We start from the raw sequence: 14,535 nt of genomic DNA, 5'->3' as shown, positions 1-14,535 counted from the left end.
AGTTAAAACCAGACAAGCTACCAAAATTTTGGAAAATGTGAGGACAAGATAGCAGGCCAGCTCCCGAGGTGGCCGACTGGTCAACGTCCATGGTCATTCCAGGGGTCTTATCTCTGGCAATTTACCAGTGCCACTGATGTCTTCATAGCATTTCAAACATGATGTAATTCCTTTTGGAAGATAAACTCTGGTCTCAGAGTTATCTAAAATGTGTTACTGCCAAATTAGTTTGGTTGAAGCTAAAGTTTGGGTTGATGTTTTCATTGGGTAGTTGTACTATAGTGCTGCCTCACTGTTCTTTTACCTGAGTCAGACTAAGTCTAATTGGGTCAGGTAGGGTCTCAGGTAAATGGACTGTACTGTACTTGTATAGCACCTTTCCGGTCTTCCAACCACTCAAAGCGCTTCACACACTACATATCGCATTCACCCCATTCACACACATTCACACACTGATGGCAGAATTGCTCATCAGTACAAAGAAACAAATTAATCATTCACACACACTCACACACTGAAGGCACAGTCCTCAAGAGCAATTTGGGCATGTGGGCAAGACATATCGACCCGCAGAACCACCGACCTTCTGATTGGTTGAGGACCCGCTCTACCACTAAGCCACAGCTGCCCCAGGTCTGTGTGTCAATATGTCTAATACTCAAGTGGATCCAAATTAAATTCGTACTGGGCTCCAGTGTATGCTATTAAATGACATTTATTTTTTAGAATGTGATGTCAGCAAGAACACTGATGTCTCAATTGCAAATTGAGTGTAATGTGTCCTGAATTCAACTTGCCAAGTTTGAACTCCAAAGAATGTAAGTTTGAACATGGAGCACTCTGAACTGAGAAAGGCCCCTCAAAGAACCAGTTGGTTTATTAGAAGTGAGAGCAGAGAATGTCTCAACCATGTCTGTGTCTAAAACACAAGGGGTTAGGAGTTTAAGGAGGCCGCTCTCAGTGAGTCCCTTTCAAAGTATTGATTTGGACAGCCCACCAAATAGATTTGGTTCCACCCAATGTCTGTTATATAAACATAGCTGGATGTCAAACGCCAGATGTTTGAGATCCCCCTCTGCAGTTGAACAAACTCCCAGGGTCAGGGTCGACCACTGCAAATAAATTCTTAGCACCCAGATTTATCTGGCCAACACTTTACCACATAAAAAAAGTCAAATAGGAATCGTGAAATTAAAAGCTTACAGAACCATCTCCAATAAAGAAGCTACCTGTGAGTGTTTGGACCAACTCAGGTTTGCTCAGAATGGGAGAGAATTTGAATGAACTAAAGGCATTCTTTGGTCTCTGAAGTTCAGAACAAAGAAAAACAAAAGTATTCAAAGATCACATTCTCAGTTTGCTGCTTTTTAATAATCTAAGTGCTGTGGGGGGAAAAAGACTGTCTTTATAGGTTAATATTCTGATGTAAGTGACAGAAATATGTTCTGCTACAACTTTAATCACAAAGCAAAGCCTAAATTTATTCTCTGTAGTCTGGACAAGGCTAGTGAGGCGAGACTTTCAGGCTCTATTAATCACAATACAAGCAAAAAACTTCACATCATGCAAACTGATCTCAACTTCAGGCAGATATTGCAACACAGGCACTGTGTGTGCACTTCTCTCCAAAACATGAATCACATGATGTTTGAAAGAGATTTTTTGTGCAGATAGCTGACAGTTATAGTTATTTATTGCACTGTATAACTCTGCACTGCAGTAGTTTTAATCCTCAATGATTGTAAAACAATCATGTGTAATGGATTTTTTCCATTGTGGTCCTCACCTGACTAACACCCATACATGAATTAAGTTTTAAGGTTACCCATATCCATTTGTTTTGGGTCTTTCGTAATTTATTTTTTTAATCATTTGTATCAGAACGTGGCAGCATTGTCAAGGTGACCGTGAACAGGAGATCCAGCAAGAATATGTGAGATTAACTATTTCAAAATGTGGTTTTCATAGCTAGAAAATATTATCCTTCGGTTTATCTTCAAACATAGGTGTCTGTCTGAGCTTGCCTTCAGAACTGAAAGAAAGATAGTTGCTGTCTTTCAAAGATGATGTATTACTATCAAAACAGCCACATACTCACCTTTTGACCCTCACTAATTGACTGTGCTAATACAGTTTTGTCTTTATGCATGTAGATCCAAGCCGTCTTCAAATCATTAATGAGCAATAAAAAAGAAAAAAGGACCCAAAACGCTGCCCTGTGGGCCTCCACACTCAATAAATCTAGATTCAGGACAGGACCCCCCAAACACTCAAGTGGGCCATTGGACAGATAACATGGTGCAAGGCTCTCTGTGATTGAGATGGCTGTGATAGCCTACAAGCATGCTAACACTTCAGCATGCACTATGTTCAGAGACAGAGCCTTTAGCATTATTATTAACATGTTCTAAAGATAAATCTTAACGTTATCTTGCATGACGTGGTGTAGGAAAAAGATAACATTTATACAAAATGTATACACATCAAATGACCAATTTTTACCCAGCATGAACTACTTGTACTACCCTGTTTCCAAAGCAAGTGAAGGTGGTACATAGTGGGAGACTAAACTAACCATTAATTCTAATCAACTTTTATTTGTTTGAAGAACTTATTCATCATTTAACTAAGCATAAGTGTACATAATTGGGCACATTGCAGCTAAAAGTCTACTGAGGACAAATGGATGATTTGGTTCCTATGATGTAGCACTTAACAGCTAAGTTGATCAAAGGGCCAAACAGGGTGTTCAACAACCTGTGATCATCAAAAACTCTTGAGATGCGAGACATCTGCAAAGATCCTGATAACTGGAGTCTTTAAAGATTGAAATCGGGTGACTTCAATGGACGTAGCATGTGGAGGATTGTAACTTTGCTAAATACTGTTGATGAAAGACCAAAGAGGCAATCACCAAAAGTTTTTTTCCCTTAATTTCAAATCTCAGCATTAGTAAAACCAAGAATAAAGACAATTACCTCACAAATATATGGGTATTTATGCTGATTTGAAGTTAAAAATGTTGCTGTGTTTAAAAATACACTATCCAGGTTGTTTTCTCTGAGGAAAGTAAGTTCCTTAGAGACAAGCAGCAAACATTTTAATGTTTTCTATCAAAATGTGTGGCCTTTACCTTGTTTGACTAATTTTTACCATATAGCCATAAGAGTATCTATTTTATAGTTTTGTTCTAGTCATATTACTAGTGTACTAGTCTAGTTTGTGCTAGTCTATATTTTTTGGATTTTTTAAAAAGAAATGCTGATTTAAGAAGTATGCTCTGTGTTGAGCTTCAAATGTTTTAAAATCAGATTTTCACCTAGATTTTCTGTATTAGTGACTTTCATCAGATTTTCCAAATTTGTATCTATATCTTTCTGCTCTGTACTATAAAGCTCCCCTTGTTACACTAAGTTCATCCAAATGTGACCTGGTGGCACAGTGCCCTGTTGAGGACCTGTTTATATTAAATATATTACATTTCAGAATTTTTGTGATATACATTGGTGTTGCAATGCTACTTGCACCATTACACAACATATTGCTAAATGGCACATACACTTAACATACATTAACTGCTGCACTGTGGCTGCAATCTGTCATGGTTACAGACACATTATAGATTGGAGTTCATCCTGTTGCTCAGTTAGGGCATGTGTGTGTAGATCAGCAAGTCTGTGTGTGTGTGTGTGTGTGTGTGTGTGTGTGTGTGTGTGTGTGTGTGTGTGTGTGTGCACGTATGTTAATGGATCAATGTGTTTTTATAGATACAGTACATTTGTCAGTGTGCATTAAAGTGTATGAAATTATAGTGTTTGTACTATTGCACATATCTGTCACAACAGTTTTACATGTGTTTAAATTCATTTGTGTGTATGATGTTTTGCATGTCTTTCTATTAAAGCTGTTTTTTATGTCGTGCTATGCAAGTATGTGTGTGTGTGTGTGTGTGTGTGCATGTTTAAGAATTGAAAGCAATAAGCATGATGCTGGTTTGGAGCTCTAGCAGGAGCTCTCAGTCTCTGTTTCCTTTAACACACTTTCAACTTGCCTGACAAGCCTTGCGCCCAAAACTGCCACACACAGCCTGTCTGACACATGGCCGACAGCGTTAATAAAGTGCTTCATAATTTATGCATCACTTATGGCAGCGGCCTTGTGCCACTATGACGTCTCCCATATGGTTGTAAGAAATATGATTAAAGAAAAAATCCACTCTTATACAGTGTAGGATTTCAATCAGCATTGTTCAAAGCACTCTAGAATTATTTTGTTATGAACTGCTGAAATTTTCAGCACCAGATATCCATCACCTTTACAGAATATAAAGAAACCTCAGCTGGGTTTGGCTTTTTGTTTATGTAGTGACAACATGCACTGACATTGCTGATGAATACTATGTGTTGTTGGACAAAATTCCATCGGCCAATACACAATACATTTTACTTAAGTTTAAACTAATATTTATTAAAGCCATGCTGTGCCGTTTCTGTGCTTTTAGTTGATATGTGAAGATAAAGGGATGTTGATGTACTGTATAACTCATCCCTACATTACACGCAGTAACACATGGAATAATTGGAGGAGCACTAGAGCCATAGTTGGGATCCTGAAGTAAAGATTTTGGTTTTAAATTAGAAATGCAGTTTTTCACATACAGACTTTGGTAGAAAACCATTTTCCGCATTCACGTTTACCATCTGTTAATAAGCAGACCAGTTTTCCTCATTGTAATCTTTAATGAAATCCCTGTTAAAATGTACAGTAATTGCAATGCCTACACTTTGTTAATCATCATTTATCCCCATCCCTTTCCCTGAATATGCTCATTGTAGGATAAGTAAATCCTGGATTAACAAAATGAGATAATGACCACCACCAAATGAAATCATTTAATCAAATTGAAATTATATTTTCCATTTATGTGTGCATGATATGTGACAAAAAATACAATTGAAATTTTAGGATCCAATTTTCAATTTTGAAAATGCATAATTACAACCAAATTTAAAACTAAAATAAAAACCTTACTGACAAATTTTTGGGAGAATCCTGCCATTATACAAATTGTCATGTCCTGCTTTGCTTCTTAGTTTTGGTTTTCCTTAGTTTCATGTTTTCTATCGATGTTTCCTGTTTCATTTTGAAATATTCTCCTTCCCTCATGTGTCTTGTAGTTTTGCTTCCTGTCTTTGATTGCTTGCCTTGCTTTGATTGGTTTCACCTGTGTCTCTTGTCTCCCCTTACCTGAGTGTATTTTAGTCGGTGTGTTTCCTTTGTTCAGTGTCAGATCGTTGCACTATGTGTCAAGTGTTCCAGGTCTTTGTAGTGTTTGTGGATTTATTTCATGGTTTGGATTATCTGCATGATTTCTTTAGACTCTGCCTGCTCCCCGTTGTATCTGTTTGCCTGTGTTGGACTAATTCCTTCGTTTGACCTCTGCCTGCCAGTAACCCGTGGAAGTTTTCCTCACCATTAAAATCACTGAACTGCACCTGCTCCGCCTCAGTGTCTGCGTTTGGGTTTAATCCCTTGTGTTCCCCGGTTTCCTGCTTGACTAAGCGTAACACAAATTAAAATTTTCAACTGAACTGAGCTAAAATTAGGACATAATTCAACTCTAAATTAACTCTATAACTCAGTTTACAATCTTTTAAAATTCAGGTTGCATATTGTCTAAAAATGAAAAAGAACATTCACTTACATGAAACATTTGTCAATGGAGTATTTTATTTTGGTATTAATTGTGCATTTTTGAACATGAATTTGAAAATGTTATTACATTTTAGTTTTAATTTTGTAATACATCATATGCACATATATGGAAATTAAAATTCAATTTGATTAAATTATTTCATGTTAATATTGGCAGCCAAATATTTATTGATATTTATTCATACTTCTTTTACTGCTGTGTAATATCCTCCATCTCATAATCGTCTTAATAAGCTACACTTAACTTGACAGTACTCATTATTGCACTATTACTTATTACTTATATTATTACATTGTATTATACCATACATACTTATCATCAACCGGTAAATCCACTTTGGTACTTACACTTATTTTAATTTTATACTTATATCCACTTTGTACTTAATTTATCTTGCCTGTATTATAGTGTGCTATATTCTGATTATACTTTGATTTTCTCTGTTTGACTTTTATGAAACCAAATATCACAAAATTCATTTGTTGCTCTTTTGATAGAAATTGATTGGCTTGTGTAACTAGCATCCGAACACGTGCAACAAGTTTGGTTACAATAGCTTAAGCCATGATTTATGAGCGTTTATGTAAAATTTAACTTAAAGACACATTTTAAAAATGTACAATACAGATTGGTCCAGATATGCTATGTGACAATTTCAGTGCCGTTTGCTCAATTTGTAGGAGTAGCAAAAAAACAGATTTGGACAAAATTCAAAATAGTGGAAAATATATCCAGGTGCAACTGGGCGTGGCTTATATGGATAGATTAGTCTGGATCCACAGAATCCAGGAAAAAGATGTTTGTTTTTGTTTTGTTTTTTGTCTGAGTAGTGGGTGAGATTTCCAACCTATCTGCCGAGTTTGGGAACTGTTGCCATAATGTTTTCTGAGATCCAGATATTTTTAGGGAAAGAAGAAAAATAATCCCAACAGATACAATAGGGTTCTAGCCCATCAGTGAGTAGTGTGTTTAGGATTAGAATTTGGAACTGGGGTTAAGATTAAGTACAGATTTACTGATGCCTGTTGCTTCATACTTACAGTGTAATTATTATTGGCCACAGTCATCGGCTGCCCATCTCCTGTGTAGTAGGTCTCTGTAAAGTCTGGACCTAAAAGCTCGCTGGGATAGAGAGAAGAGGGGAGAAAAAGGTGGTGGGTGATTAGAGAAGATTTAACTTTAATGATTCCTGTGTAATTTAGGTCTTAGACTGTATTTTACTTTGTTCTGTCCTATTTCTACCATGGCCACATAGAACACGTTTTTGTCTTTTTTGTCTTTAATTGACAGACCATTTTACACATTGCTTTTACACTCCAGTAACCTTGTTTATCCATTTGGAGCATCTTGCTTTTGCTGTCCAGTTGGGTGAAAGTACTATTACATAGTAACCAAAAGAAGAAAATAAAGGCCAAGTTGGCAGTAATTGTTTCTGCTCAACCTTGATTTACCATCAGATAATGTCATGACCATAACAAATAGCACCAGGCCGGGAGTGCCTTGACAAAAAGGTAGGGTTTTTCTTCATTCTTCAGCTAATCATATTAGCTGATGACATTAGTTAATGTCACTAGCAAGATGAGCTAAATGATAGTAGCAGCTGACTGTGCCGTTGCCCAGCAATAACAAGGACGTTTCCTGAGCTGCTTCTTGTGCAGAACTCAAGGCAGAACAGTGAAGGCAGAGTGGCTCACGTCAGGTTTCAATGCAACATAGTGTCGTATGAGATTAATAAAGTCAAACAGGATATTATATAAATGACATGCTGTAATATACCACAATTTGTAACTGCAACATTACAAAGTTAAAGATAATCCCACAATGATTGAAGTTTTTCATTCATTCCTATATTGCACTGATAATAGATGTCTCAGAACCGCGTCTGTTTCTCCTGCAATGTCACTCAGCTGCCGCTTTGACTTTGGTGGTTTGGCTACCACTTGTTTAGCAACATCAACAAACTAAATACTTAGAGCAAATGCGCCAAAACAAAGTAATGTATTAAAGCAGGAATGCCAGTAAAGCAGTCTGCATTTACATATAAATGAGTGATTCTTACAGTATCTGTTGTCCACAGCTGCTTTAGACTGTGTGAAAACTTTCTCCTTCAGTTCATTAAATCCCTGCAGCCAGCTGAAGGCAGCAGGACACATAGGTTGAAAATCTGCAGCCTCTGATTGGAGATGTGCACCAGAGCATAGTGCCATTGCACACCGCTGTCTGCTGTGTTTACCTTGTAAAAACACATGCAAATGACACCAGGCTGCTGCAAAATAACCACACACATCAGACGGGTCTATTATAATTTGGTATTCTTCTGAGAGACATCAGATTACCGGAGCTCATTAATCCTGTGTGTCACAGCCTCCTTTCCAACTTCCAACAAAAAAATTCAGCAGTTCATGTTTTATTCTTGAAATGCATTACGGTGCAAATACTGCTGTGTCACATTGTAACATCTGATGTAACCATTTACAACGTGAAATACAGTAGGATTATGTATTGATGCGATCATAAAGTGCTTCACCATACTTTTTTAAATTATTTGTTTCTATCATAAATGTCCTAATTGACTGTTAAAAAAAAGCCCACATCTCCCTCTCTGACCTACCGTTGTTGTTGGGCTTGTACAATTAAAATAGGGCCCAGAATGTTAGCTGTTGGTTGAAACTTTGAGATAGAAACATGTGAACCACAAATGTAAATGAGACTTTCACTCCTGTTTTGCTTCATTTGCTCCCTGTGCACACTAAATTCAACTGATGGATTACATGATTGCGAAATTACTACAACCACTTGGGCTCAAGAACATTTGCTCCTGCAAACACGCAATCTCTATAAATATGTCTGACAGACACTGGAAAGTTCCTTCACCATTACTATGCAAGCTCAGAGTAATGACAGTAATTGCCTGATGTGTGAGACCTTGTTTTATCTCATACTACACTTGCCTACTGAACCTCTGCTTTGATGAAAGTGCAAAGTCAGACAAAGCTTCAATGATATTCATAGCTTCTTTCTTTGCTTGCTGACATCACTGTGTGATTTTCTGATTTTGCCTAGCTTGATTGCAAAAAGCATAATCTCCTCCAAATTAAATATTGGATCAGCAGGACTGGAGTCTTTCATGTTGATGGAGTTGGGAATGATAACAAAGACAGAAGGAAAAAAAAATATCCCAATGCCTTTTTATTGGGATTGCATCACATTTGATTAATCTGTTAGTTACTTATCTCATGCAAATTCCTATCTGGTGCAACCAAACTTTTCTTACTGCTCTGCTAAAAAAAGGCTTGGAGAGTGCTACAAAAGAGAAAAAAAAAGGATTATTGTCTCCAAAAAGGTCACCTTACAACAAAAATGCATTTACTCCATTTTAGCCTGTAAGAGAAAATGACATTTGTCATGTCCGGGGACGAAGGAGTCGGTTGTCAAATGCCAAGGTGTCCCTGGACAAGCGCTTGAGTGTTACAGATGTATGGACCAGTGGTACCATGAGGACTTCTGGCCTTATTCTGCTTCTGTGTGTGGCTGAATTATTGACCAGGCAGGAGACACACTCTGGCAGCAGATCCCTGAGCACAATTGGGCAAATGGAAGACGGACATGAAAAGATGAGCCCAATCTCCATTTGGTCCCGGGGGCCCTATTGTATTATTCATTGAGGGGGGGATCGTAATGGAACATAATCCAGCTTTCTTACCCCTTTTTACTGCAGACAATTTGCTCTGCAATATAAAAAGACTGTCTTACGTGGCAGTCCTCTAAAGTTAATTCGATTTGAAGCTGGTGCACAGACAGTAGTGTGTGAAATTCAACTCCATCTTATTCAGGATAGTATTTACACAGCATTTTCATCAAAGAGAGAAAGAAGAAAAAGCTGATGGCTTTCCACGGCAGAGGCCAGAGACAAAGATCACAGTCAAATATTAAGACCAGTATGTGATCAATGTAGAGGTCTGCAACTCTAGCACCCCATGCTTGATTGAAGCGGTCAAGCTAGGTTTAGGACAATTTTCACCTGTATACTGGAGTTTGGGGTTTAAAGTGTTAATATGTTTACAATAAACACAGCTTGATGTTGCTCCTTTGCACATCTATGTAAGATGCAACAAAAGAGACAAAATATAAGATTCAGTATAATGTATTGTTCAGTAGTTAATGTTTATTGTAAACATTAAATATTAATATTGCAGTTTAAATTTCAATGTTAAACTGAAACATTACATGATTATACTGAATCACATTTTCTCTGAGTCTGTTTTGTCACATCTTACATAGATGTGCAAAGGAGCAACATCAAGCCACTTGCTAGCTAGCAAACTGTTGACTGATTGTGATTCATAGACACTAAAGAGTTAAAAAGGTAACTTTTAACCATCACCAATTCATCAGGTTCTGGAGCTTCTGCTTTTTGAGGATGTAGTTGATTGGCAAGATTTTATTGTTCTGGTGGACTGAGGGTGTGTGATGGCTGGCTCACTAACGTTGGTGACTGCTGGATTACCATGTTTGTTTTAAAGGAAAACTACTGTTTTCTACAATTTGGGTTTTATTTATGTAGCTCTGGTCACAGGTTCTATCAAGCATGACAGCACTGTGCTAACCAAAGTATTTGCTGAAACCTCTGAATATGGCAACATCACTAAAAATAGGTCCTATTAAAGCTGCAATCAGCAATGATTGAGCCCTCGCACCTCCACCTCTTGCCAGACGCCGGCTGTTCAACGCGGCTCTGAATTGTGATGTGTTTTGGTCACTGCATGTAGAGTTAAATGTCACTTCTTGTGTCCACTATGTTGTGCTAGAGAACACACACTAATAATGCTTGCTGGATATCATGTATAGACCACACCATGTAAATTTGATGTAAATCGGATGATGATTGTCACAGAAGGCTGACTTCCTGTTGCCAGTAGGTGGCGCTATGACTATGACTCAGTTTGGGGATGTGGATGTGTTCAGGCCTGGACTCGTATCTAGCATGTGGATTTTGGAGAAGCTTTGACAATGTAAAGTGAAGTTACAACAGCTTTCTATCTCATGGCGAAGCATTGAAATTAGCCGCATCCCCACGCCAAGGCCGTTGGCCGAAACGATCTCACGATCTTCATAATGAAGCTTCATCAAGGTCTTAAATCCATATCTGACCACATTTGAAGTGGAAGTACTCAACCTGTCGGCTGGAGTAAATCAATGCGAAAAGCATGCCATTTCATGTTGCCAGTAGGTGGTGCTGTGATAATAATGTCATAGATGTGTTCAGGGTGGGACTCTTATCATACATATGAAGTTTAGTTAAGATTGGACCATGTACAGTCAAATTACAAACCACTTCTTGTTTCATGGCAAAACATCGAAATTCGCCACCCCATAACGGCCACACCGTTCGATAAAAACTCAAGCTTTGAGGAACTTTTCATCGTGAAGGTCTTTAGATTGCTCTAATTCTCTAGGAGGAGTTTGTTAAAGTACGGAGCCTGTAAATGCCGGAAAATGGCTGAAAAGTGACAATTCCATTCAAAATGGCTGACTTCCTGTTAGGTTTTGGCTCAAAGAGATTTATCTGTTTGTGTTACATGGGCCTCCCAAATTTCGTACATGTGGGTGAAACCGCAAAGAGGGGCTACATTTTGGAAAATTTCAAGGGGGGTGCTATAGAGCCATTTTGCTCCGCCCATTTCTGAAACCCATAAAATAATACAGTTTTCACCAGTCCTGCTGAGTATGCAAAGTTTCACAACTTTTCGAGCACCTTTTAGGCCTTAAAGTGATTCATTCGGGAAAAATGGAATCAGAAAGAAGAATTCCTTGCCTTTCAATAGGGCCTTTGCTGCCTGTCGGCGCTCGGGCCTTAATGACAGGTACTGCATACTGTCACATCTGCACGAACATGGCCAGCTGCTGAGTAAAATGGGCGTGACTGTCTGTTTCAGAAAGTTGTCGGACAAAGCCACCCAAATTCCAGCATTGGAAATTGGGTTTCTGATTCGGTTTGCCAAAACGTGTCAGCTTAAGGAATAAAATGGTAAACAGAAGCCTTAGCATTGAGAGATTATTTGTGCTTCTTGAGTGCTGCTGTTGTGGTTTGTATACTGTGATCAGTATATCAGAGTCTGTGTTGGACCTGAATGAATCAGGTCAGGTACTCATCGGTGTTGATGGTGAGAGAATTTGATTTGTGGGGAAGACGTGTGGTTCCAGTCGTGATGACTGCATTTCTGTATTTCATTTGTACCAAACAAATGACCTTTGGTGGAAATGAGGTAGAATGTGAGTGGCAAAACTGAAATGTAGATGATATTTGATATTGATAGTAGCTATAATGGCTTTCTCAGGACTTTTCACATTGCTTGAATGAATAGAACAGATATGGAAGGCTTTGCCTCAAGAAAAATGATCAATTACAGTTGGCATCAAGTTGAGTTGCTACTCTTCAGAAAATGTGATGATTGTATGAAGTTTACAAACCTTACGTTATTCTTGTGGTTGATCCTTCTTCATTTTCTCTTCTAGATACAAACCCCCACCTCTATAATGGAGGAAGTGTGCAGATCTCACTCTTTCACATACTGCATTAAGCACTATCGTCTACCATGAATGCTCATTAAAAAAGTGCCAGTGGATGTGGAACAACTCATCAGCAGCCCTGATTCTGAATAATTACCCAAACACACCCAGCCTCTTCCTCTCCCTCAGAGGATCAGCTGCAAAGCCACACAGTGTAGCTGGGGTCAAACTGCTGTGCTACTTCCAAGAATAAAAGTGATGGGCTCTCTTCGAGCCAGAAGGAAAGCAGACGGGCAGCCTGGCTTCGGTGTGCGGATAAAATTTGCCCTAATGAGCAGGCCGAGAGGATAAACAGCTGGACACAGCAGTGTGTGTGGATTTACTGTAGAGGTACTGTGTTTTTATGCCCATGATCTTTTCTCCTTTTGGCTTCTGATGGGTTAGAAAAGCTCCTATATCTTGGTTAAACAAGCTATAGGACAAACGCCCCTATCACATTTCCCTTTTCCACTAAGAAAACAAAGACATCAGCCTTTGTTTCATCAGACTACCAGTTGCTCATTCAACATGGATAATGAATTACAGGCTCAGTTGACCTTGTTGGCTATGGCTCGTCGTCGGTCCAAGCAATGAAATCTCTGGTTCTTCGTTCACAGTATTTACTACAACTGAGCATTCACTGGCAAACTAGACAATTTCCAACAGTTTCCTGTTTACACCAGCCCGCGCAGGCCCAGTATATGTGAATAATCACATGATGTGCGTTTTAGTGCATGTTAGTATAGACGGAGATTATTTCTGAAATGGGGCTGAAACGCTCGTCTGGACGGAGATAGTTTTTTGTTTTAAAACATAGTAGTGTGGATGTAGCCTTCGTGTCAGAGGTACGTGGAAAAACCAACGGGGAGGCTGTTTCTCAGATCTTGTGCTACAAAGATGATTGTGCTGCAGAATTCCCCCCCAATGGAATTCAGATACTGTTTGTGTGTGATCCTTCAAGGGAAATACCGTTTTCCAACAAGAACAATAACTACAGGCAAATTGAAGATCAAGGTTTAGTTATGCTTTGATTAATCAATAATTCATTTAATCTATAAAATGTCAGAAAATACTAGACAATTACTCATTGTAATGGTCTAGAGCCCAAGGTGAGGTCCTCAAATAGTTTTTCTCCAATTAACAATGACATAAAACTGTCATAGTTAGCCACATCTCTCTCCCTATCCTTGTGTACTCTAGTGCGCTCTCCTCTCCCTCTGTTCCTTGTCAGTCCTCTGTTCGTCGCTGTGTGTGTGTGTACTGGCCTGGGCGGGGCGCCCTGGTTCTCCCTCCTGCTGCTGATCACCAGCACACCTGATGTTCATCATCCAATCAGTCTCCACAGTAAATCTACCTTACAACCAGCGCCAGATCATCACCGTACTCCCAGTCATTCCCTGCCGGTGATCGCAGTCACCGTGTCCTTTCTGATCTCTGCAAAGCTGCTTTCCTGTTCTACCTGCCACACTACACAAGCCATATCCAGAAGCCCCGCTCGTCGCTTCTTCCCTCTGAGCCCCAGTCGGTTCTCCACGGACTGTGTCGGTAAACTTCATGACTGGCTCCAGCGGACTACACCCGACTCGCCCGCTCTGGAAGAGCACTCATCGACCAGTGATTGTTTGCCGTATTACTATAAAGACTGTTAAAAACTACAATCCAGTTCTCCACCTCGCTGTGTTCTGCTTTTGAGTCCTGAGATCGTGAACTACGACAAACAGAGAAAAGCAGGCAATCCATACATTTAAGAAGCTGGAACAAGCGGAGGTTTGGCAATTTTGCTTAAAAAGCTACTTAAAGCATGACTATGTAACTTTTGAACTAGAAAATAACACAATGCCCTATTTAAATAAAAAGGTAAATTTCAAGAGCAATAAACACACCCTTGCAATACACTCAGAGGTTTTGCTGCTACAGCTTTACTTTCTTTTATTTTTTAGCATCATCACCATTACCCTATAATTGTAACTTGTGGCCATAGTTGCCACTGTTCAGCAAATATAATACTCTCACATTAAACAATTATCTAAATTGCTTTTGATATTTTCTCAGTCTATTGACTGATAATGTTTGTCTTTATTTTTACTGCCTGATATGTGGCTTCGCTAAAACTGCCGGCTTGTGACACTAACCCCGTCCAATTGCTTCTATAAGCTAGCTATGTGCTGCGTCCTCTTACAGTAGCATTAGGGCTCGGTATCAAATATGGTACTTCATGGCACTGACCGAAATGCTCTCGTACAAACGAATATCAAAAAACTGCCATTCGG

General features: G+C 39.0%; 1 protein-coding gene across 1 annotated transcript in view; it reads right to left on the bottom strand.

The window, feature by feature from the left end:
* adam19a (ADAM metallopeptidase domain 19a) overlaps positions 1 to 14,535 on the bottom strand; it is a 212,519-nt gene that overhangs the window by 91,285 nt on the left and 106,699 nt on the right. Inside the window, exon 4 of the mRNA XM_044184761.1 lies at positions 6,757 to 6,838. Coding sequence (XP_044040696.1) covers positions 6,757 to 6,838 — 82 coding nt within the window. The remainder of the gene's footprint in view (positions 1 to 6,756; positions 6,839 to 14,535) is intronic.

This window comes from Siniperca chuatsi, linkage group LG22 (genome assembly GCF_020085105.1).
Source record: "Siniperca chuatsi isolate FFG_IHB_CAS linkage group LG22, ASM2008510v1, whole genome shotgun sequence".
In the NCBI taxonomy this organism is placed as follows: Eukaryota; Metazoa; Chordata; class Actinopteri; order Centrarchiformes; family Sinipercidae; genus Siniperca; species Siniperca chuatsi.
This window is presented reverse-complemented; position numbering and strand designations above follow the sequence as displayed.